This window comes from Chlorocebus sabaeus, chromosome 8 (assembly GCF_047675955.1).
Source record: "Chlorocebus sabaeus isolate Y175 chromosome 8, mChlSab1.0.hap1, whole genome shotgun sequence".
NCBI lineage: Eukaryota > Metazoa > Chordata > Mammalia > Primates > Cercopithecidae > Chlorocebus > Chlorocebus sabaeus.
In genome coordinates, this window is record NC_132911.1 from 65,700,946 (window position 1) to 65,723,161 (window position 22,216).

The window sequence follows — 22,216 nt, forward strand, 5'->3', positions numbered from 1 at the left end:
ACACAGAACTTTATGTTATTTTGCATAGCAGGCTTTTCCAGCTTAAGGTGGCTTGAAAGAAACTGAGACCAAAGCAAGAAACAACATCCAGGTTCTTACAGCTATCACTGAGGAGGCAGGTGACAAAGACTGGAGTTGGCACTGACTGAGCAAGAGGGAGGGTGAGGGGGATGCCAAAAACGTGAGAAAGCCAGATCTCCACAGCTGGCCCTGACTAGACTGGAGTGAGGAGGAGAGGGAGGAGCTCAAGCTCACTCAAATCTTGATGCTGGGAAGATGGGAATATCACTGAATGAAAGAAGGAAGCTAGGAGGAAAAACGATTTAGAGAAAGACAAGTAAGTTGTCTGTGTGCCATCATGTGGGACACTGAGCAGGCAGTAGACCTGAGAATGGGGACTTGGAGAAAGAGACTAAATCTAGCTAGAATGTGGATTTGGAAGTTATGGGAATACCGAGAACTGCTATCTGAATTGCTGTAAGACTCTCATGGTTTGTCCCCCCTCTTCCTGACCATACTAAATGGACCAGTTAGAAAAATTTTCCTCAAAACCCATTTTCTAGTCAGTCTCTGCAGCACAGAGGCTGTGGCTTTGCTTTTTGCGGATCCATCCTCTTTCAGAGTTGGAGCAGTGCTCCAGGCATAAAAAGTGAAAGGTGTTTACTTCCTGATATGCAAACTCAGAGCATGACAGCCAAGCCAGACTCAACACCTAATATTGGGAATATACTAACATGGAGTTTCTACAGCTTTGTTTCTGTTCTCCTGTAAGAACAAATCCTTCTGAACTTTTTAAGTTCAAGAACTGTGCTGTTCTTTGCATATTCATGATAATTAAGCTGGTAGAATAGTCCCATATGTTCAAATCCCAAGCCCTTAACAAGTATGTAGTAGTGAACTCTTTGCCCTTGAAGTAAGGGCTGTTTTCATCTAAGATGTGAGATAAATCATAGGCTTCTTTTATCTGTCTTTGCCTTGGACTCTGAAATGTTCAAAGATAAATTAATTAGTGACAATTACATTTACAGTAGTCAGACATGAACATTTATCCAGTGTTAGATGTTGTAGCAAAATCTTTCTTGTCCCTCTCATTCAAAGGAGTTCTGAGCCATTATGTTTAAAAGAAAAATGAGATGCAAAAATGGTTACTAATCAGCAATTTCTTCTCCCTTCTTTCTCTTTAATTCTAGTATCTCATTCTATTTCAGTTGACTGGTAGGTTAGAGGGGGAAAGGTACAGATAAATAGAAATGTATAAATTAAAAAGTGTCAATTGTCTGAACTTCTAGTACCCCCAAATTGGTTCATGTTCCTAGCAGACAATTAGCTTATCACAAACCCCTTCACTTCTCTGAACCCTCAGTTCCCCAGATGATTCCATGTTCTTATTAATTTTAGAAACTTGAAGCTGTATTATCCTTAGATGTCACTTTATTACATACATGGAATGCAATGGTTACAAAGATTCATTGTCTCACTTTACCCTTTTATCCACTGACTCTAAGGAGAGCCCAGCTCTCACTCCTGCAATGGAGCAAGACAGGAAAGGAGGGCTTTGCTATCCAGTAGGGCTGCATAAATCGTAAATCATGGTAGACTGTGACAGAGTTTTGAAATTTACAGTGCATGACATCATGATTAATGAGACAATGTTATGTTTATAGAGGTAGACACTGTACACAGAAAAAGAGAACCATTACAAAGAACACATGGAACTTGTTTAGCTACTACAGTTTCTGTGTCAATCCCTATCATTACTATCACCACAATGTTCGTCTTATACTTGGTATTAAATATTTCAGAGGATAAGTTACACAACTAACCATTAGGATCTGTGTGCTTAGGAATCAGCTGATAAAGACCTCATTCTAAAAAGAACTTATTTAAAAAATTCCAAAATAAAATGAAAATGAATCTAGGCAAACTGTTAAAATATTTCTAAAAATTTAAATTATTTCAGTGACATCTCTTCATTTCAAAATTTAAAAAATACTTTTCCAAGGCAATTTCTATCTCTCTGTACACACACAGACACACACACACAGATACATGCAGACAAAAACATACACAGACATGTACCAACTTAGAGATTGCTTTTGTGATTACTCAGCTGATTTCTTGAAATAAACTATAAAAGCCAAATCCTGAAAATTCTTTAAAGGGTTAAGCTGGAGTTGTTGGGTTGTTCCAAAGATAGTTTAAGTAACTAAATAGTTTACATCACTGCTTTCAAAAGTTCACACTCAAAATATTTTTTGAATTCTAACTTTTCCTAGAAATAACTATTCTCCCAACTCCATCCTCTGTTAGAGAGAATCAGAAACTCACACACCCATTACCTCTTTGTTCCCAACCCTCTGCATGGCATCCCCCAGGTGGAAATAAAATCTCCCATCATCAGTGCCAGGATCTCCGGATTCTATTCCTTCCTGTAGAAAGGACAGTGTTAGCATGGGTAACACATAGTTAAATACCAGATTCCATTAATTGATTTACGTAGCTTTTCTTATGGCACATCATAAGAAAATCTAAAACCCAGAAAAATACATCTCTGTATTAAAATTTGGGAATGAGGTTACTGGTCAACATTTGCAATGCCAAAACAAAAGGAGGTCATAAAGCTAAAGTTAACAATGCATTCATCATTAATTCACAGTGGAATGGCCCACAAAATTAGTATGATACTTTGTGTACCTCCTGTGTGGGAGCAACCATGTTTCAGCATTTCAAAGAATTTCTCTGGCTGGATAGCTCTTACACTTATTTTGCTCTCCAAATCTGACCATATGTCATCTAGAGGCATTTTATTCCTAAACCAAAATGTTTAACTGGTCATGTTTGAAGTGATGGCAGTCCAACTCCAAGTATTATTTATTTCCATTTAAAACAAATGTGTCCTTACCTTTTTTGTTTTTGTTTTTGTTTTTTTACAAAATATACAGGAGAACTAAAGCCAATTTGAATCTTTAAAATGTAGTTTTTATTAAACAAATCCCTATTCTAAAACATTTATCTAATTCTCTGATTTCTCACACAAGGACTGAAATTGAGATTGATGAACTCCATTCCCCTCCCTACAAAGAGAAAAGATATTAAAGCAATAGAATGAGTTTAGAAAAGCAGGACAAAAGTTAAGAATATCTAAATGTCAAGGACTTCTTTATAAAAATCTGCATCCTTGAGGCCTCTTCGCAAGAAGCTTATTATCTTTCACTAGGAAGAAATTGCATTTACATAATGTTGGAAATGAGCAAGCTGCATGACAGAATGGGAAAAGCATCACTCAGGACAGGAAGGGAGCTACAGCGAGGGCTTCTAATTGACCAACACTCAAGTGTCCTTGCTTGATAACTGACCAGCCCAGCTCTTGCTTTCCCCATCTCTGAAGCAGGCAGAGTAGCAGTAAGCCATCCTATGTCAAAGGAAATGTAATGAGACACTTTAAATCACAGAAACCCACATGCCCACAGGGCCCTGGCAGGAAATGTGAAGTGCTGACAGGGGTCCAGGGACAGCCCCTTCCCAAGGGGGGAACACTGCTTGTCTGTGTGTAGGGAAGTGGGCCAGATATGACGTTTCAAGAGAAACTAGAAGTCTACATAATTATATAAACATGCTCAGATTCTCAAATAAAGCAAGCAATTAAAATGGTTTTTAATAGAACTATGCCGGCCAAATAAAACATGCAAGCTATTTGCAATCAGTAGGTTACTATTTGGGATCTCTGATTTAAGTCATGTGAAAGAAAGAGATCATAAAAGTGGAATATATCGCTACTTAAAAAAAAGCCTACATCTATCTAATCGGTTATGTCCAATATGGTAGCTGCTAGCCACACATTACTGCTAAAATAAAAGAAAATGAAAAATTTACTTCCTCAGTCCCAGTGGCCACAGTTCAGGTGCTTGATGGCCACACGTGGCCAGTGGCCATCATACTGGAGAACACAGATAAGAAACATTTCCATCACAGTAGAAAATTTTTTTCCTTTTAGAGACAGGGTCTCACTCTGTCACCCATGCTGGAAGACTGTAACACATTCACAGCTCAACACAGCCTCGACCTCCAGGGCCTGAGTAGCTGGAAGCACAGGCATGTGCCACCACATCTGGCTAATTTTTAGAATTTTCTGTAGAGATGGAATCTCACTATGTTGCCTAGGCTGGTCTTAAACTCTTGTCCTCAAGTGATTCTCCCACCTTGGCCTCTAAAAATGTTGGGTTTACAGGTGGGAGCCACTGCAACTGGCCCACAGCAGAAAATTTTGGGCAGCCCTGGGATAGACCACCTGTGATTCTGCTGAATTGATGAGGATTTAATTAGATATGAGAAAAAAAGCATATTTTAATTTGAATATTTTGAGCAATGACATTTTCAGCCAGTATTTGTTACCTCATTTTGTGTGGGTAGCTAAGAGTACTATTCTGAGTACAGTAAATATATAACTTGTAAAAGGAACATATAATGCATTGTCTGTGTGTGTGTGTGTGTGTGTGTGTGTGTGTATATATATATATATATATATTTTTTTTTTTTTTTTTGAGACACCAGTTTCACTCTGTTGCCCAGGCTGGAATGCAGCCTCTATCTCCTGGGTTCAAGTGATTCTCATGCTTCAGCCACTCAAGTAGCTGGGATTACAGGTGCACACCACCACACCAGGCTCATTTTTGTATTTTTAGTAGAGACGGGGATTCACCATGTTGGCAAGGCTGGTCTCGAACTCCTGACCTCAGGTGACTCACCCACCTTGGCTACCCAAAGTGGTGGGATTACAGGCATGAGTCACCGCACCCAGCCCATTGTCTGTATTTAAAAATATTGAAAGCATCACCAATTTTGTCCTCCTTTGCCATTTATTTAAAAACTAATAACAACTTCAGTTTTATACATGTTTAAATAAAATGTTTTCCAAATCATCTCTGCTCACGTGGTTGGTATTCTGACATCTGACACTGTTGGTTACAGTGGAGGCCCACGCTGCCTATGAATGTCGTGGTCTGAGGGTGGACATCCTGAGGATGAAAATACTCGGCAGTGCATGCAATCAATCCATGAGGAACAAGCATGTGTGTTCCAATAACTTTAAGGACTCGAAGGTTGAAAGGAGAGGGGAAGCAGTGAGCATTACCTTTAAATATGGGATGCTCTCAGCAATCTTGTTCTGTGCCTTCAGGATGAAGCCATAATGGACTTTAGCAAAGCCATCATTAGGTGTCACACTCAGCACCTAAACTCAAAGAAAACACAGAACATAACTCAAAGAAAACATAGGTGATCGCTTAAAAAATTCTACAAATGACTGTCAAAACCAGTTTTAACTAGCTTTGTTGTACTTGGATTGGATTACGATGTTACAGCTGAAAACACCATAGTACTTTGTCTCATGGCAATATCATTAAGCTTAAATGGCTCCTTTTCCCCTCAACTCAATATGCTTTTCACATTTACACAATGGTTCTTCAAGAATCAAGAAATGAATGAAAAGGCAATAACTGTTAAAGCATCACTTTAACAATGCAAATCAGCAAAATATCTCTCAATTGATATGACTTCAGTATTTTTTAGTGATCAAGGGAAAATGGCTTTACATTTGCTATACTTGAAGACAATTCTGAATGGTTATTAGACATCATTTCATATACAAGCTTTATACATTGCCTTAATTAAGAGAAAATTTAGATTTGCATTTGTAATACATCACAATCCATTCATTCAACAGAAAACTTCTTGAGTGCCCAGACCATTTTAAGCCCTGAAGATAAAGTGGTGAGCAAATCCAATATTCTGTGATAAAACCCAGGTAAATATTTCATATTAATCACATCATTGTTTATTATTATATGCATTCATTATGATTTAAGGATAAATTATGCAAAGCACCTCTAAATTAAATATTAATAGTGAGAGACCAGAACAGCATTCAACTTGTGAAGCTACTTAGACAAACTAATTTATGGAACAAAAGAGAAGGATGGAGAAGGTTTGAGCTGGTGCAGGTAGGGAAAGATGCATCTCCCATCTCTTCTCACCATCCTTGAGCCTGAGTAGAAAAAGGGAAGTCACAGCCACAGTAGGGCTACAATGGGGTTACAAAGAAGGAACAAGTGTGCACACAGGGGACACCAGGCCCTCGGGGGGCCCACACAACACACACTGCAGATGCTGTAGCATCTTCAGCTTGCATCTGGTCCTGTACCTCATCAATTAGCAAATCTGGTCAACACTACCTTCAAAATATATTCAGAAACATACCATGTGTCACTTCTTTCACCGCTGCTATGCTGACCCAAGAGAGGTGTCTCATCATCTCTCTGTATCTTCTTACAGGAGCCTCCTCACTGTAGATTCTCTGCACCCCTGGCCCTGCCCCTGCTTGCTAAATCCTAGGTCAGATCTCAACCCTCCTCTGCTGCATTACACTCAGAGTGAGTGCAAGATTGAGTTCCTGGAACCACCCCAAAGCCTCCCTTGGCTGGGCCTCTCCATTGCTCTGGTCTCCTCACCTGTCCCTGCCCCTCCCAGGCAAGCCTCTGAGGCATGTTGGACTTCTTGCTGCTCCAGAGCAAGTCAAAGACATCCCTGCCTTGGGGCCTTTGCATTCACAGTATCCCTCTGGCTCAGGTTCTTCTGCCAGACATCCCCATGGCAAGCTCCCTTACCTCAGTGAAGCCTACCCCTGACCATCACCCTCATTACTAAAACAGAACCCCCTCCATCCCTAGTCACTCTCCAACTTCTTTACCTTGACTCACTTTTCTTCATAGCACTTACCACCATCTGACCTAGTATTTTTTTATTTCTGCCGCTAAGATGCAAACTCTACAGGGATTTTGTCTGTTTTGCTCATTGCTCATCCCCACTGCCTACTATGCATAGCATAGCATTCAGGTGCTCGAGAAATCTGTACTAAATGCTCAGATGAGTACATGCTGGGCTTTCCTCCCTAACTAGACCTCCTAAAGCCCAGACCCTGCTTCTTTGCAGCTTCCATAGCACTGTCCCCAAGCTAGACATTGATCAGGAGCTCAATAAATACCTCTGGAATTGAACTAAATTGACACAGATGATGATTCTACCAGCATAACCATGGAGGGATTATTATAATTATTACAGCTACACAGATGACATTTCTGCCTACTGCAGGCACACAGCCATTATCTCAAGTAATTAATAAATTTATTGACTTACTAGACATCTTAGAACACACAGAACTCTTCCAGGCCCTGGGCATAGAAAGATAAATGAGATATACTCTCTTTTCTCAGGGGGCTGTCACTCAAGTGAGGGAGACAGATTTAGAAGTAGACAATGTAAGATGGTAAGTGTAGCTATAGATAGGCACGAAGCAGGCAGGGGTTATACAAGAGGGGCACCTGGCTCATTCTAGGGTGAGTGTGGCTGGGGCGAAGGTCTGAAAGGTATTTAAGGATAAATAGGAGTTCACCAGGAAAAGGAAGTGTGGGATGGTGGAGGAGAAGGCATTCAAGATATAGCAGAAAGTGAGTAGAAAGGGATAGTGGGCCAGGAAGAGCAAAAGAGAATGTTGTTAAATTATGAACAAAAGGTGATAGGAGAAGAGATTGGAGAAAAGGCAGAAGTCAAATTAAATCACAAAGGGTCCTGTTTAGTATCATGTGCAAGGCAAGGTCCTGGGGAGTAGAAAAAAATTACATACACTTCTACTTGTATCTGTCTCTCAAACAGGGTGGAACAAGCTCTGTGGCTCTCCTGTGATCTGCACGGTGGACAGCCATGTGTCCCATTCAGTACAAACACTGTCAGGAGGCAAGGGTGGGGCTCAGGCCCCAGGGCAGCTGCCAGCGTTGACCTCCCTGCTTGCTTCTTTGTGCTTAAGTACCATGCTCACTGCAGTTTACACACAGATGTGTAATGGTCGTGCAGGTTGTATTATCTAGTAATCAACAAACCCTCAGAAAATGACAAGTGGTTTTATGAGATTTCTAAAAAACCCAGACTGAGGCTACAGTTGCCCTTTGAACAATATGGGTTTGAACCGCATGGATTATCTTCTGCCTCTGCTGCCCCTGAGACAAGACCAACTCCCCCGCATCCTCCTCCTCTTCCTTGGCCTAGCTAACGTGAAAACAGTGAGGATGCAAACTTTAATCATCCACTTCCTCTTAATGAATAGCAAATATATTTTCTCTTCCTTATGGTTTTTAAAGTTTCTTTTTTAAAGTTTTTAATTTTTGTAGGCACATAGTAGGTGTATGTATTTATGGGGTACCTGAGATATTTTGATACAGGCATGCTATGCATACTAATTACATCATGGAAGATGGGGTATCCAGCCCCTCTGACATTTATCCTTTGTGTTACAAATAATCCAATTGTATTCTTTTACTTTCCTTTTGCTTTTTAAAATAACGTGTTCTTTTCTCTAGCTTACTTCATTATAAGAATATAGCATATAGTACATACACAAAATATGCATTAATCAACTGTTTATGCTACCCGTGTGGCTTCTGGTCAACAGGAGACTATTAGTAGTTAAGTTTTTGGGGAGTCAAGATGTACAGGATTTTCAACTGCCCAGGAGGTTAGCATCCCTAACCCCTGTGTTGTTTAAGGGCCAACTGTAATATTAGACGGATTGTCTCTCTCTTTCTCTCTCTCTATAAAACGCACACATCCATTCATAAACACAAAGCACAGACAAAAACAACCACAACCTCACATAGCTGACATTTCTATCCCCAGGACAAACTTTTTGCATGATACATACCTGGAATTTTAAAAAGTTATATAATCATAAAATAATAAATATTAATTTTTCAGCAAGAGTTAAAAGATTTTCTGGCAGTTAAATAGAATTTTATATTTGACATCATCTTAAAAATTGTTTTAGGGTGTGTACCTTTTGTAATGCACATATATATTCGTGCATATATATATACATAATATTATGTGGGTACATACATATACACATAACATACAAGTACACAAACATATCTCAGGCATTTGCTTCAACATTTTTGTCTGGAAGAGCCGCCATCAAGCATGTTTGAAGACCACTGCTGCAGGAAATGAGAACCGCAGAAGATTTAAAGCCCTGGGAGATGATCAGTGTGGTGTTCTAGTGTTAGTGAAGGTCGGGGGAGAGGAAACCTGGACAGGATAAACCTGTCCCTGCTCAGGCAAGAGATGACGGGTGCTTCAGTTACAAAGGGAAGGGATTTGAAAGTTAAACAGAAGTTAAAATGAACAGAAATTTGTGGTTTGGTACCAGATTATAAACTTCATGAGGGCACATTCTGCATGTGTTTCATGAACTACTGTTTCTCTAGCTAGTGTGTATGGGTTTTAATAGATGTGTGTTGACTGAGTGAATGGGTATAAGTGAGCAGTGGCGGCTGAGTCAGGAGTGGCATGAAACTCCCCACTGTAGTGCCTGGGCAGCTGCTAATGTTGCCAACTTGCAAGAGAATCTCAGGAGGGGCCGCAAAAAGCTACAGATTGGAACAAACGATATCACACCATTTTAAAGCCAGTTTCTTTGTTGAACTAAAAACAGCAAAAAACTGGAAAAATAAAAATATGAACATACTCAAAAATAAAAATTAACATGAAGAAAAATGTAAAATTAAAATGTCTATTTTCTAAAAATGATCTTTAACATAAACATATCAAGAAAAACCTTGGCTAATGAAAGAGACTCCATTAGATATAGCTTATTAACTTAAAAGTGAGAGGACCGGAAAAAGGAAACCCCCACACATATTTTCAGTCTATTAATGCTTTAAAAAAAAAACTCACCCATTTGTATAATATGGTTACATTTTAGACTTTCTGCATCCTATTATGCATATTCAGATTAGATTATGATATAAAACGTATAAACAACAGCAGGTAAATTTTATTTTTCGGGATGAAGTAAAATGTTTCACATATCTGAGATTTAGCATCAGGTAAAGGGATGAATATCCTGAAGGAAGGTTTTAAAAAGGTGAGGAAGGACAAATCCACAGCGTGTTAGAGAAACTAGTATGCTGTCAGATCCTGCCCTAACCTCAAACGTGCTTGCACCCAGTCAACACTTCAGAATGTTTTTTAGATGGAAAGAAAGAGGGAGAAAGGAATGCAGGAAAGTAGGAAGTGAGAGAAGGAGGGGTAGAGGAACAGAAGAAAGAAAATAGGGAAGAATTCTACAAGGAAGGAAGGGAATGAGGAGGAAGGGAGGGAGGGAAGAAGGAAGGAAAGAAGGAAAGAAAGAAGAGAGGGAGGGAGGGAGAGAGGAAGGAAGGAAGGAAGGAAGGAAGGAAGGAAGGAAGGAAGGAAGGAAGGAAGGAAGGAAGGAAGGAAGGAAGGAAGGAATTCTACCAGTTCCATTTTTGTTGCCTCTGACAGTGACAAAATAATGGATGTGTTTGTTATAGCTTCACAATTCTTACATTCACAGGTCCTGATTCACTGAGGTATATGATGCTTCTCTTAACCATACTCTGTAAGACAGGGCATTGAGTGTTAAGTGTTGGCCATTAACAAATGCAATGTTCCACATGGAATTAATGTATGACCTGGAATAGGTCTTTAGTAAATGGCACACATTGTCAACATTAAAGGTTCAATCCACCCTGTGTAGCTATTAGTGATGTTACAAAAAGCAAAGGTCTTATTTCTGCTCTCTCAGAAAATATAAAAATTATGAGAAAGGTAAAAAGATAATTGCTCCAAAATTCAATGATTTTCATTACACAATAATAGCAATACACAGAGGAAAGTACCGCTTTGAGAATAGACCCAGTCCCTGCCAGAGTATGAAATTGCTGTTCTTGATGGCATTTTAAAAATATTGTAAAAGGAGTAGGGTGAGATGACTTGTGCCTGTAATCCCAGCTATTTGGGAGGCCTGAAGCAGGGGGATCACTTGTGGCCAGGAATTTGAGTCCAGCCTGGGTAACACAGGGAGACCTCACCATCACTAAAGAATTTTTAAAAATTTAGCTGGGCATGGTGGCATGTGCCTGTAGTCCCAGCTACTTAAGAGGCTGAAGCAGGAGGATTGCTTGAGTCCAGGATGTGGATGCTGTGGTGAGCTATGATCATGTCATTACACTCCAGCCTGGGCAACAGAGTGAGACCGCATGTCAAAAACAAAAACAAAACACAACTGTAGCAGAAATCATATTGACTATCACTGAGTGGTAGCATCTTGATGTAGACTTCACCAGCTTGAAAACCATTGATGAAAGGGCCTGAATTAAAGAATAACAAGTAAACATGTTCCTCTTTCTTTTACAGAGGCATTAACTTTCTCCATCTTCAAATTTCACTGGGCATCCTGTTCATTATGTACCAAAGGAATTCCTCCACTGCCTAAAGGAGTCACATTTCTCTAGATTTTTAGTTACTTGTGACTTAGAGGTTATCTGTCAACATCTGTCACAAAGTAGAAATCCTTTGAAAGGCATCTTTGCCAGAGGATTTGAAGAGTCAATGCCCTGTTGAAAAGTGAGTAATTTATGTCACATTCTTGAAAGGCCCCTGTTCCATAGCCTCTCTCTAGACCATACTTCTGCCAAAAAAAAAAAAAAAAAAAAAAAAGGAAAGAGAGTGTGTGTGTGTATGTGTGTGTGTGTGTAACATTCACAGGAACTTAAATTCTACCCGTCATAAAGAACAATTTTAGAAAGACTATGTATGGAAAGATAAATATGAAGTTTTAAAAGCATCACGATTGCAATTTGAAGGCTTTAATCTACTATGTGTTAACTAAGATTTAAAAATCTTCTGATCTAGGAAAAAAAAGCAATGTTAAAACATAGTTTAGAATATGTTAACTATAATAATACTTACATGCTTTTTAACTTAATTTAAAATAAAGATAGACGGGGTATAATAAATGCAATTTGCAAATAGCCTTAGAACTTAATTTGATGTAGTTAATACAAGATTGATGCTTACCTCTTCGTAAACTTTCTTTGCATTGTCATTATCTCCTATCAAGAGGTATCCCACGCCAAGGTCGTTTTTTAAGGAAGTATCATTGGGAAATAGTTGAACTAATCTCTGTAGGGTAAGCAGGGAACCTCTCATATGACCTGAGTTGGTGAGAATTTTTAAAAAAAATAGAAATAAAAACAGATTATGTACACTTTTGTATTGAGAAGGTACATCATGAGAGACTATTCACCAGGGCCTGAAAACTAGCTCAAATCTGGCTTTATTCGTGGTTTACTAAGTACCTAGTAGGATTTCGTAATGTAGTTGCAGTGGTATTAATAACTGCCATAAGTAGATACTGAATATGGCATTGATTATAAACATTCTAAAGACATTCTCATTTTAAAAATTCAGCAATGTTTACCATTTTATGTTAAATTCCTTCTCAAGAAAAACTTAGTCACCAATTCCTTGTTAAAAAAAAGTTCTGCTGAAATCTTTTAGGTTTATTAACTTTATGAATAGAGGGTAAGCAATAAAAAGTCTTAACTAACTTCGGGGTCTAGCACCCGTAGGAAATTTGAAAAGGCACCAAAGTACATGGGACAGTACCTAACTGCTGACACATCTCCAATCAATGACAAGTATACTCATCTCTAGGCAATGACCTAGTCATGGAACAAACGATATATCATCCAGTATTAGGGGGCCCTCTCGTGGACAAAGGCATACTGTGCACTCATGAATCATGAAAAAACCCAGCTTCAATTGATCTATATAAAAGAACATGTGCAAAAAGAGGATTAGCATAAATGAAAAAAGTCATGAATTATCTAAATGGCTTCATTGCCCACAATCTAGGAGAGTGACAGGAGTGTCAGTAAGCTAAAACAGCTGTATATTCCACTGCCAAACCATCTGCCATAAAGCATCACCGACTCATCCCATGGCCTATGCCCCATTACCAGTCAATCGTATTCCAGTCAGAACCCTAGTCATTTCCTCACTAACAAATCTGGGCTTCCTTTTCTATACCTTTCCTTCCCGCTACCTGCCCACCTAGGCTCACACTTTCTTCTAGAATTCTCCTATTATCCACAACAAAAGCATGGACACAAACCCCTCTTGCAGCCATCTGCTCCCTGTCTGTTCCACTCTGCAGCCAGGAACCCTGTTGTGTTGTGACCAACTTCACCACCTTGTCATTTTCACTAAAATCTTCTGTCTCCAGTTGCCTCAGAGCCTCCTCGAGTGAACTTGCCTCATTCTCAAGGACATTCTGAGAGGACTACATTCAAATGCTGATGGATTGCTGTGGAAGAGGCAGTCACCTTCCCAGGGCTGAGGACAGGGTGAGGCCAGAGAGGCACTCAGAGTGAGATTTCAGAGGACGCCAAAAAAGTTAGTAATTTTGATGTGAAGGCTAGTTTAATGCATCCTTTTAAAAAATTAATATTAATGTAAAACATTCATGATGAAGAAAATGTTAACACTTTAGTGACAGAATCACTAAACAGTGTTAAGCAGAGTCATAGTGGAGACTGAGGCAAGAAGAAAACTCAGTAATGCTGATTCTTTTTTTTTTTTTTTTTCTTGAGATGCAGTCTCATTCTGTCGCCCAGGCTAGAGTGCAGTGGCAGGATCTCGGTTTACTGCAACCTCCGACTTCTGGGTTCAAATGATTTTCCTGCCTCAGCCTCCTGAGTAGCTGGGATTACAGGTGCCTGCCACCATGCCCGGCTAAATTTTGTATTTTTAGTAGAGACGGGGTTTCACCATGTTGGCCAGGCTGGTCTCAAACTCCTGAACTCAGGTGATCTTCCTACCTTGGCCTCCCAAAGTGTTGGTATTACAGGCATGAGCCACCACACCCGGCCAGTAATGCTGATTCTGTGCCCATGGCGAGTGCCTGCATTGTCTCTCTGGAGTCCTGGCCCTGCCTTTTCTGTGCTGAATTTGTGCTGCATGTTTTACTTCTGCTGCACTGGTCCCTATGAATATTAGGGACTGACCATTTCTTATCATTTTTAATCATCACGTGGGCTCTAGTCCTGTTTTGTTCACCTACAAAAGTGATACAACTCCTCTTCGTTCTAATCCTCAGAAAACTGATAGGAGGGTCCACTGGGCCTTGACTCTAACCTATAGGAGCCTCCCCTAAGTGACATTAATAATCTGCCCGTGTAACTATCTGGCCAGCTGAGCACCTGCCTTGGCAGTGACTCGAGCTCCTTCCCTCCACGTTGAGTGATGATGTGTTATGGGGAGAGAATTGTAAGCCTGGTGATTGTGAAGTCAGCTGACAGCTAGTCTTATTTGCCTTCAGTACTGGGAACCTGGGTCAGTCCAGAGGATGGTATATGATGTTCTATATTATGTGTGCTACTTTTAGCATCTAGCTGGTATCATTTTTCCTCAAATGATAATCTTTAGATTATAGCCTCCTAAATCTGATGAGATATGATATGATGTTCTTTTCAAAGTATTTGTAAATTTGCTTCATGATTAATTTTTTTCTAGCATTTTCCTTGATATAGGGTCAAATCTTACAAGTAAATTTTTTTTAGAGTACCAGAAACAGCTATTATTCATTTATAAAAAAATTTGCACAGATAATTTCAACCTCCATGAATCATTTTGCCATAGTTAAGGGAGAAAAGAATTTGGTACCACAGGAACAGTTTTTTATTCCACACATCCATTAGCTATGATTCCTTAGGCAAATTATACAGGCTATCATAAAATGGGAGGAAAGGGGGAGAAGAGAGCTAGCAGAGACTTGTTCATGAAATTTAAGAGAAGAAACCATCTACATAAGATAAAAGTGTAAGATGAAGTAGCAAGTGCTAATGTAGAAGCTGCAGCAAGTTTCCGGAAGATCTAGCTAAGATCACCGATGAAGGTGGCTACACTAAACAGCAGACTTTCTATGTAGACAAAAATCACTGTCTGTTGGTAGAAGATGCCATCTAGAACTTTCATAGTGAGAGAGGAGAAGTCAATGCCTGCTTTCAAAGTTTTGAGGATACACCTACTGTCTTGTTAGGAGCTAATGTAGCTGGAGACTTTAAGTTGAAGCCAGTGCTCACTTACCATTTTGAAAAACCTGGGGCCTTTAAAATTATGCTAAATCTACTCTGCTTGTGCTCTATAAATGGGAAAACAAAATCTGAATGATAGGACATCTAGCATGGTTTTTTGACTATTTTAAGCCCACTGTTGAGTCCTTAAAAAAAAACGTCCTTTCAAAATATTACTGCTCATTGATAAGCACCTAGTCACCAAGAACTCTGATGGAGATGTCTAAAGAGGTGAATGTTGTTCTTATGCCTGCTAACACAACATCCATTCTGCAGTTCATGGATCAGAGTAATTTAGACTTTTAAGTTCTATTATTTAATAAATAAATTTTATTTAAATGTCAAAATATAAAAACTAACAGGAGTTTGGGGAGGAAGTTGATTCCAACCCTCATTAATGACTTTGAGGGGTTCAAGACTTCAGCGGAGGAAGGAACTACAGATGTGGAAATAGCAAGATAACTAGAATTAGAAGTGGATCCTGAAGATGTGATTGATTTGCTGCAATCTCATGATCAAACTTTAATAGATGAGTAGTTGCTTCTTACAGATGAGCAAAGAAAGTGGTTTCTTGAGATGGAATCTAGTCATGGTGAAGATGCAGTGAACATTGTTGAAATGGCAACAAAGGATTTAGAATATTCCATAAACTTTGTTGACAAGGCAGTGACAGGGTTTGAGAGGATCGACTCCAATTTTGAGAAAAGTTCTGTGGGCAAAATACTGTCAAACACCATTGCAAACTACATATATCTTTCCTGAAAGGAAGAGTCAATCAATGCAGCAAACTTCATTGTTGTCTTATTTTAAGAAATTGCCTCAGTCATCCCAACCTTCAGCAACCACCACCCTGGCTATTAACATTGAGGCAAGACCCTCCATCCACAAAAAGATTACAACTCACTGAAGGCTCAGATTATCATTAACATTTTGAGCAATAACACATTTTTAAATTAGGGTTTGGACATCGTTTTCTAAGCCATGTTATTGCACACTTAAGACACTATGACATAGTATAAACACAACTTTTAGATACCCTGGGAAATCAAAATATTTGTATAACTCTCTTTATTCTGATGGTCTGGAACCAAACCCGCAGTATCTTTGAGGCATGTCTCTATTAAGGTCAGGATTGCAATTTCAGTTTTAGAGATGGTGCGCTTAGGACACAGATACATTACTTGAAATCAGTTATAAAACTCAGGTTTCCTCCCATGTAATCATTCTAAGAGAAGAATATACTCTTTAGCTTCTTCAAGATTAAAAAGTATGCCATTTCCTACTGAACTACCTTTAACTGCATCTTACCTAGAAATTGTTGCCTGTCTGAGCGACGCTTCAAACTCAGCTTCAGCAGGTCCGCAGGGACATCAGGTAGGCTGGCCACCTCTTGGTAGGTCTCGATGGCTCCACGTAGCACCTCATTGCTTCTCCTCTTCTCAGCCAAATCGTCCTCACACTAGAAGAAGTTCCCAGACTGGATAAATGTCCCATGACTAGCTGTGTTTGTAATTACCCAAAATAGTCATAAAAAATTAACTTTTGGACATGCCTTAAAAGAAATGTAAGACACATTAGCTTTTTCTCCTTATCAAGAGATGAAAAAAAAACAAACAAAATATAGAAAATCAACACACTATTTTAATAATACAAAGAAAAGTCTGTTACTAAAGACAAGAAAGAATGTTATAAAGGCAGGACTAATACATGCTGGGGCTGATGGAGATGTGCATCCTGTTACACACTAACATTATATAGGCAGGTCTCCAGTCCAAGTTCCCATTCTTTCATTAATTTATTTGTGTGTGCATTTGTTCATTTAACAACTGTTTTCTGGGAAAGAGGCACTCTTCTACAAATGTGGCAGGCATATTGAACAAAACAGACAAAGCCCTTTTTGCTTTCTACTTTGCATCCATTTTGGAAAGGTGGCAAATATAATAAACAAATAAAGGTACCATGTGTCTAACAGCCATAAGTGCTGTGGATAAAACTAAAGCAGGCTTAGGAGTGCTAGGTGGGATGGTAAGACATTGCTAATTTAATCAGGATGATCAGGGAGGGCTTGAAAGAAGAGAGGGAGCATATTATGAAGATACCTTGGGGAGTAGCATTCTAGGCAGGGAAAAGAGCAAGAGCAAAGGCTTGGAGGTAGGAGTGAGGAATCGAGGAAAGGACAGTGCAGTGGAGGGGAGGAAAGGGAAGACCAATGGTGGCCATCAGGTAAAGTAGGGTCTGGCAAGTTATTAACAATTCTAGTACACAAAGTGAGATGGGAAGACAATGGTGACTTTTGAAAAAATCTGATGCATGTGTTGAAGGAATCATGGTGGCAGCAGTATGGAGAACAGACTGAGAAGCTGGGAGAGGTAGAATACTCCAGCAGGAATCCAGGTGTGGGATGGTTACAGCTTGGACTAAGATAGCAGTAATGGAAGTGGTAACAAGTGGTCAGATTATAGATACATTTTGAAGGTCAGAGCCAACAGATTTGCTGATAGTCTAAATGTAGGGTGTGAGAGAAGGGGAGAGAGAAAAACCAAGAATGAACAAGGTTTGGGCTTCAGTGATTACTGGATGAACTGTCATTCCCTGAGAATGGGAACACAGGGCAGGAGCAGGTTTGGGGGTAGTACGGAATCAAGAGATTTAAACCTAAAATGCCTATAAGATATCCAAATGGAATTATTGACCAGGAAGGGGCATATATGAGTCTGGAGTTCAGGAGGGAGGTCAGAGTAAGAGACATTAAGTGTGGGAATCATCAAGGATGAAGACGGTATGTAAAGCTAGGAAGCTAGCAGTAGTCGAGAGTGTAAACAGAGAAAAGAAGCAGTCCAAGAACTGAATCCTAAAGAACTCCAATGTTTAAGGGTCATTAGAGATCAGGATAACAAGGGAGGACCAGCAAAAAGGAGGGAAACCCAGAGTACAGCAGGTTCAAGTGAACATGAGATGATGGAAGGAGGTGGAGATAACTCTTTCTAGGAGTTTCACTGTAAAGGGAAGCAGAAAAATGAGCCAGCTGGCAGAGGGTAATGTGCAGACAAGGGGAGTTCTTTAAGGATGGGAAATAGTACAGCATGCTTCCAAGGAGATGCAAGAGTCTCAGTAGAGAGGGAAAATCTGATGACGCAGAAGGAAACACAAAAATTAGAGGGATGTCCTTCAGCAGGTGAGAGAGGAACAGGGACCAGAATAGTCAATCTGTGCTAACAGGAGGGAAGGCAGAGCATATGGGCACAGGTAGAGAATGGCTGTTAGCACAGTAGCAGCATCATGTGGAAATTGTCTGGATATTTCTATTTTCTTAATGAAATAAGAATCAACATTCTTAGCTGGAAACTGAGAATGGGGACTAAAATACTGGAGGCAGGAAGAGAGAGGAGAATATGTAAAATACCATCAATATCTCATCAGATTTAGGAGGCTACAATCTGAAGACTATCATTTGAGGAAAAATGATTCTGGCTAGATGCTAAAAGTAGCATACATATTTTTTTTCTCAGAATATTTAAACATGTTTATGTTGTTAAAATGTGTGTTGTAGTTAATATATAAATATATGCAGAACCAAAATAAAGTATTGCCCTACAATTTGAGGGCATGGTAAGAAAATGACCCATCCCTCCCATATCCCAAAGTAAAAAAACCAACCAACAAACAAAAAAAACTAAGAATCAGCATAAATTGACAAAATAAGACAACTATGGGATTTTTTTTTCCCACAAAATAACACATCAGTGAAATAACTTGATAATATGAACTGATTAGGATAAGTTACCCAAGATGACGAGAGCTACAATTAAAGCAGTAGTGACAGAAGTGGACAGATTTATGAGAAAGAAAACTTGGTAGGATAAAAATCTCTAGATTAGAAAAGGCAATTCACCCTTGATAAATGGAAATATGCTCCAGACCATTCACTATCTTTGGAAGTCTGCAAATGGTCTCCGGAATAGACTTATCTACCAGGAGAGAAAGTCCGGTGTCAATGACTCACACTGATCATGATGCTGGCATGGCCTTCTAGCACATATTCCTATACTGGCTCTTCTGTATAGGTATCAGCTCCTTGTGAGTTTTGTTAGAGTGAGTTAACTCCCCAAAATATGAATACTGATAGATAACTTTGCAGAAATACAGAGTTCTAGACCTGAGAGTCCTTTCAAAACCATCTACAGATGTTCATTGACTTTCGATGGGGTTACACCTCATCATAAGTTGAAAACATTGTAAGTCAAAAATGTATTTAATACACATAACCTACTGAATATCATAGCTTAGCAGAGTCTACACTAAATGTGCTCAGAAAACTTAATCAGCTTACATTTGTGCAAAATTACCTAGCACAAAGCCTATTTTATAATAAAACATTGAATATCTCATGTAATTTATTGGATACTATACTGAAGTACAGTTTCTACTGAATGTGTATCACTTTCACACCATTATAAAGTTGAAAAATTGTTAAGAAAAACCATTGTAAATTATAAACCATCTGTGGTTCACTCTCTTCATTTTGAACCTACAAAGTGCCCAAAAAGATCCTGGAACTGGAGGTCTCTGTAGCATCAGTGGGCGGACAAATGCCTACCAAGACAATCCTTCTTTATTGAGATTGGAATAAATACCTTTAAACTCAATCTGAAAAGTGAGAGAGATAGTATAATCTGTATGCCATGTTCCCTCTCTGGTGCCCCAGGGCCCTTTGTTTTAATGAAGTATTAATATTTACAACTTGCGGAATTGGAAAGATATCACTACTAAAATGGCATATAATTCTTTATAATCTCTTGAATAAAACTGATAGGCACTTGCACTGAAAAGTCTACAGATTGATTTTTATCAGTTTAGCATCTGTAGATAAAACAAGCTGAACTGAAACTGAGTATTTGTTACAAGATGTTAACATCGCAAAGCCTTTTGTTGACTCTAACTTAATTCACCCAACCAATCTGCCTATGAGATGTGTCATTTTCTACCTCAAAGGCATTAATGGTTTCTGAAAGATAATAAAGTGAACTGAGTTAATATTTTAATATTTTGTGTTCAATGTTCAGGGAACTTGATCAAAATTGATTTTTGGTGATATGAAGAAAAAGACATTATCAGTGCTATTTTATAAATGATAGATACTATAGTTTATATATGACTTAATGTTGCTAAATTTTAAAAATTTGTTGGACTATTCTAAAGTAATTGTTTAATCGGCTAACAAAGAATGAAAAAGTCATAATTTCTTCCTATAAAACCCATCTTCTGTTGAATTTTTATTTTTAAAACTACTATGAATTTGAAGTTTCCTTTAAATTACTCTATTAAAATTTAATTTACCATGCCTAAATTTTGCTGTATGCCACATTAATATTAATAGCAATAACACATTGAAGCATAATAGTTTAGAGATAAAAGATATTGCTTAAAGCCTAAATCTCAAATTTCTACTGTGAAATAAGGATATACAGTCATCCTTAGTTATATACTGGAGATTAGTTCCAAGACCACCATCACCACAGACGCACTGCAATACCACTGTCTGCAGATGCTCAGGTTGCTAATATAAAATGGTATAGTATTTGCATATTGCCTATGCATATCCTCCTGTATAATTTAAATCATCATCAGATTACATATTATACCCAATGCAATGTAACTTCTATGTAAATAGTTGTTATACTGTATCATTTTTATTTGTATTATTTTAATCGTTGCATTGTTATTTTTTATTTTTTTCTGAATATTTTCAATCTGTGATTGGTTGAATTCATGAATATGGAACATGAGGATTCGGAGGGCTGACTGTAAATATAACAATCACAATGTTTCAAGAGCACTTCATTTACTTAGACTCTGGTACTCACAATTAGTATCACATATAAGGAAAACTTCTAAAGTATAAACCATTTTTGCCATAATTAAAATAGCATTTTCATAAAGCATTTCTCTCTCTAGTTAATATGCTTCTCTTAATAAAATGACTTAATACTAGTGACAAAAACTACTACTTATTTGAATAGGCATGATCTTTTGGTAACAAACACACTCTCTCTTACTTAAAAGGAAATATGATTTAGCAATTTTAGAGAATTACTGAGCAAATTAATTTATAAAAATCATACCGTTGCTGTCTGCTAAAGTTGGTCTGTACCATGGACAACAGGAACTTATTTGAATCAATTTTTCACAAATTTAATTAAAATGAAATTAATAAAAATTATATTAATTAATTTTTAATGGAGATATAAGAAGATACTGAGCATCTAGATTTCAAGTGGTCACCACTTTCAGTTCAGAACAAAATTCACTTGTTTTATCTACAGCTGAGTTAGTTCCTGTGTGTGTCCTGCACAAATGCTTGCATGGACCTTCTCCAGAGGGGTGCTGTCAGCATCTCCTCTGTCTGGAAAATTTCTGCACTCTGAATCTACCGTTTCCTAGCACAGTTGACAATCTTGACCTCTAGGCAGGGCTGTTGGAGCTTTACTTCCTGGCACATTTTGATATCCTGCCCTGGCTTCTCCTCCAAGTTCAGGCTCTGTGAATCCAATGGTCTACTTAACATGTTCACCTGAATGTCTAATAGGCATCACACACTTAATAAGACCAATAGCAAACTCTTGAACTCTTGACTTCTGCATCACTCCAGACTTGTTCTTCCTGGTCAGTAACTGGCATTATCTTCTACTGAGCTGGCTGAACCAAAAACTCAGGGGTCAGCCTTGAGTCCTCTGCTTCTGACACTTTTACATCTAATCCATCCTCAAGTCCTTTCAGCTCCACCACCTGCCTACTTCCCTCATCTCCATGGCCATGACCACAGTCCGAGCCACCAGCATCTCTTGTGTACACTTGCAATAGCCTTCTATTCTTTTTGCATCTACTTTTGCCTCCATAATCCATTTTTCACTCAGTAACCAAAGAAAACTTTACAAAAAACAACCAGACTGTTGTCACAAGACAAGGATGCCCTCTCTCACCAGTCCTACTCGACATAGTATTGGAAGTTCTGGCCAGGGCAATCAGGCAAGAGAAAGAAATAAAGCATATTCAAATAGAAAGAGAGGAAGTCAAATTGTCTCTGTTTGCAGATGACATGATTGTATATTTAGAAAACCCCATCGTCTCACCCCCAAAACTCCTTAAGCTGATAAGCAACTTCAACAAAGTCTCAGGATACAAAATCAATGTGCAAAAATCACAAGCATTCCTATACACCAATAATAGAC

At 38.7% G+C, this 22,216-nt stretch overlaps 1 protein-coding gene across 13 annotated transcripts in view; it reads right to left on the reverse strand.

Annotated features, from left to right (window-relative positions):
* The window catches only part of ASPH (aspartate beta-hydroxylase), a 221,683-nt gene that overhangs the window by 49,417 nt on the left and 150,050 nt on the right, over nucleotides 1–22,216 (reverse strand). For all 13 annotated transcript variants that reach the window (XM_073018113.1, XM_008000726.3, XM_073018111.1 and 10 more), the window contains 4 exons: nucleotides 16,296–16,446; nucleotides 11,929–12,065; nucleotides 5,132–5,230; nucleotides 2,340–2,429 (listed from right to left, as the gene is read on the reverse strand). In XM_073018113.1, coding sequence (XP_072874214.1) covers nucleotides 2,340–2,429; nucleotides 5,132–5,230; nucleotides 11,929–12,065; nucleotides 16,296–16,446 — 477 coding nt within the window. The remainder of the gene's footprint in view (nucleotides 1–2,339; nucleotides 2,430–5,131; nucleotides 5,231–11,928; nucleotides 12,066–16,295; nucleotides 16,447–22,216) is intronic.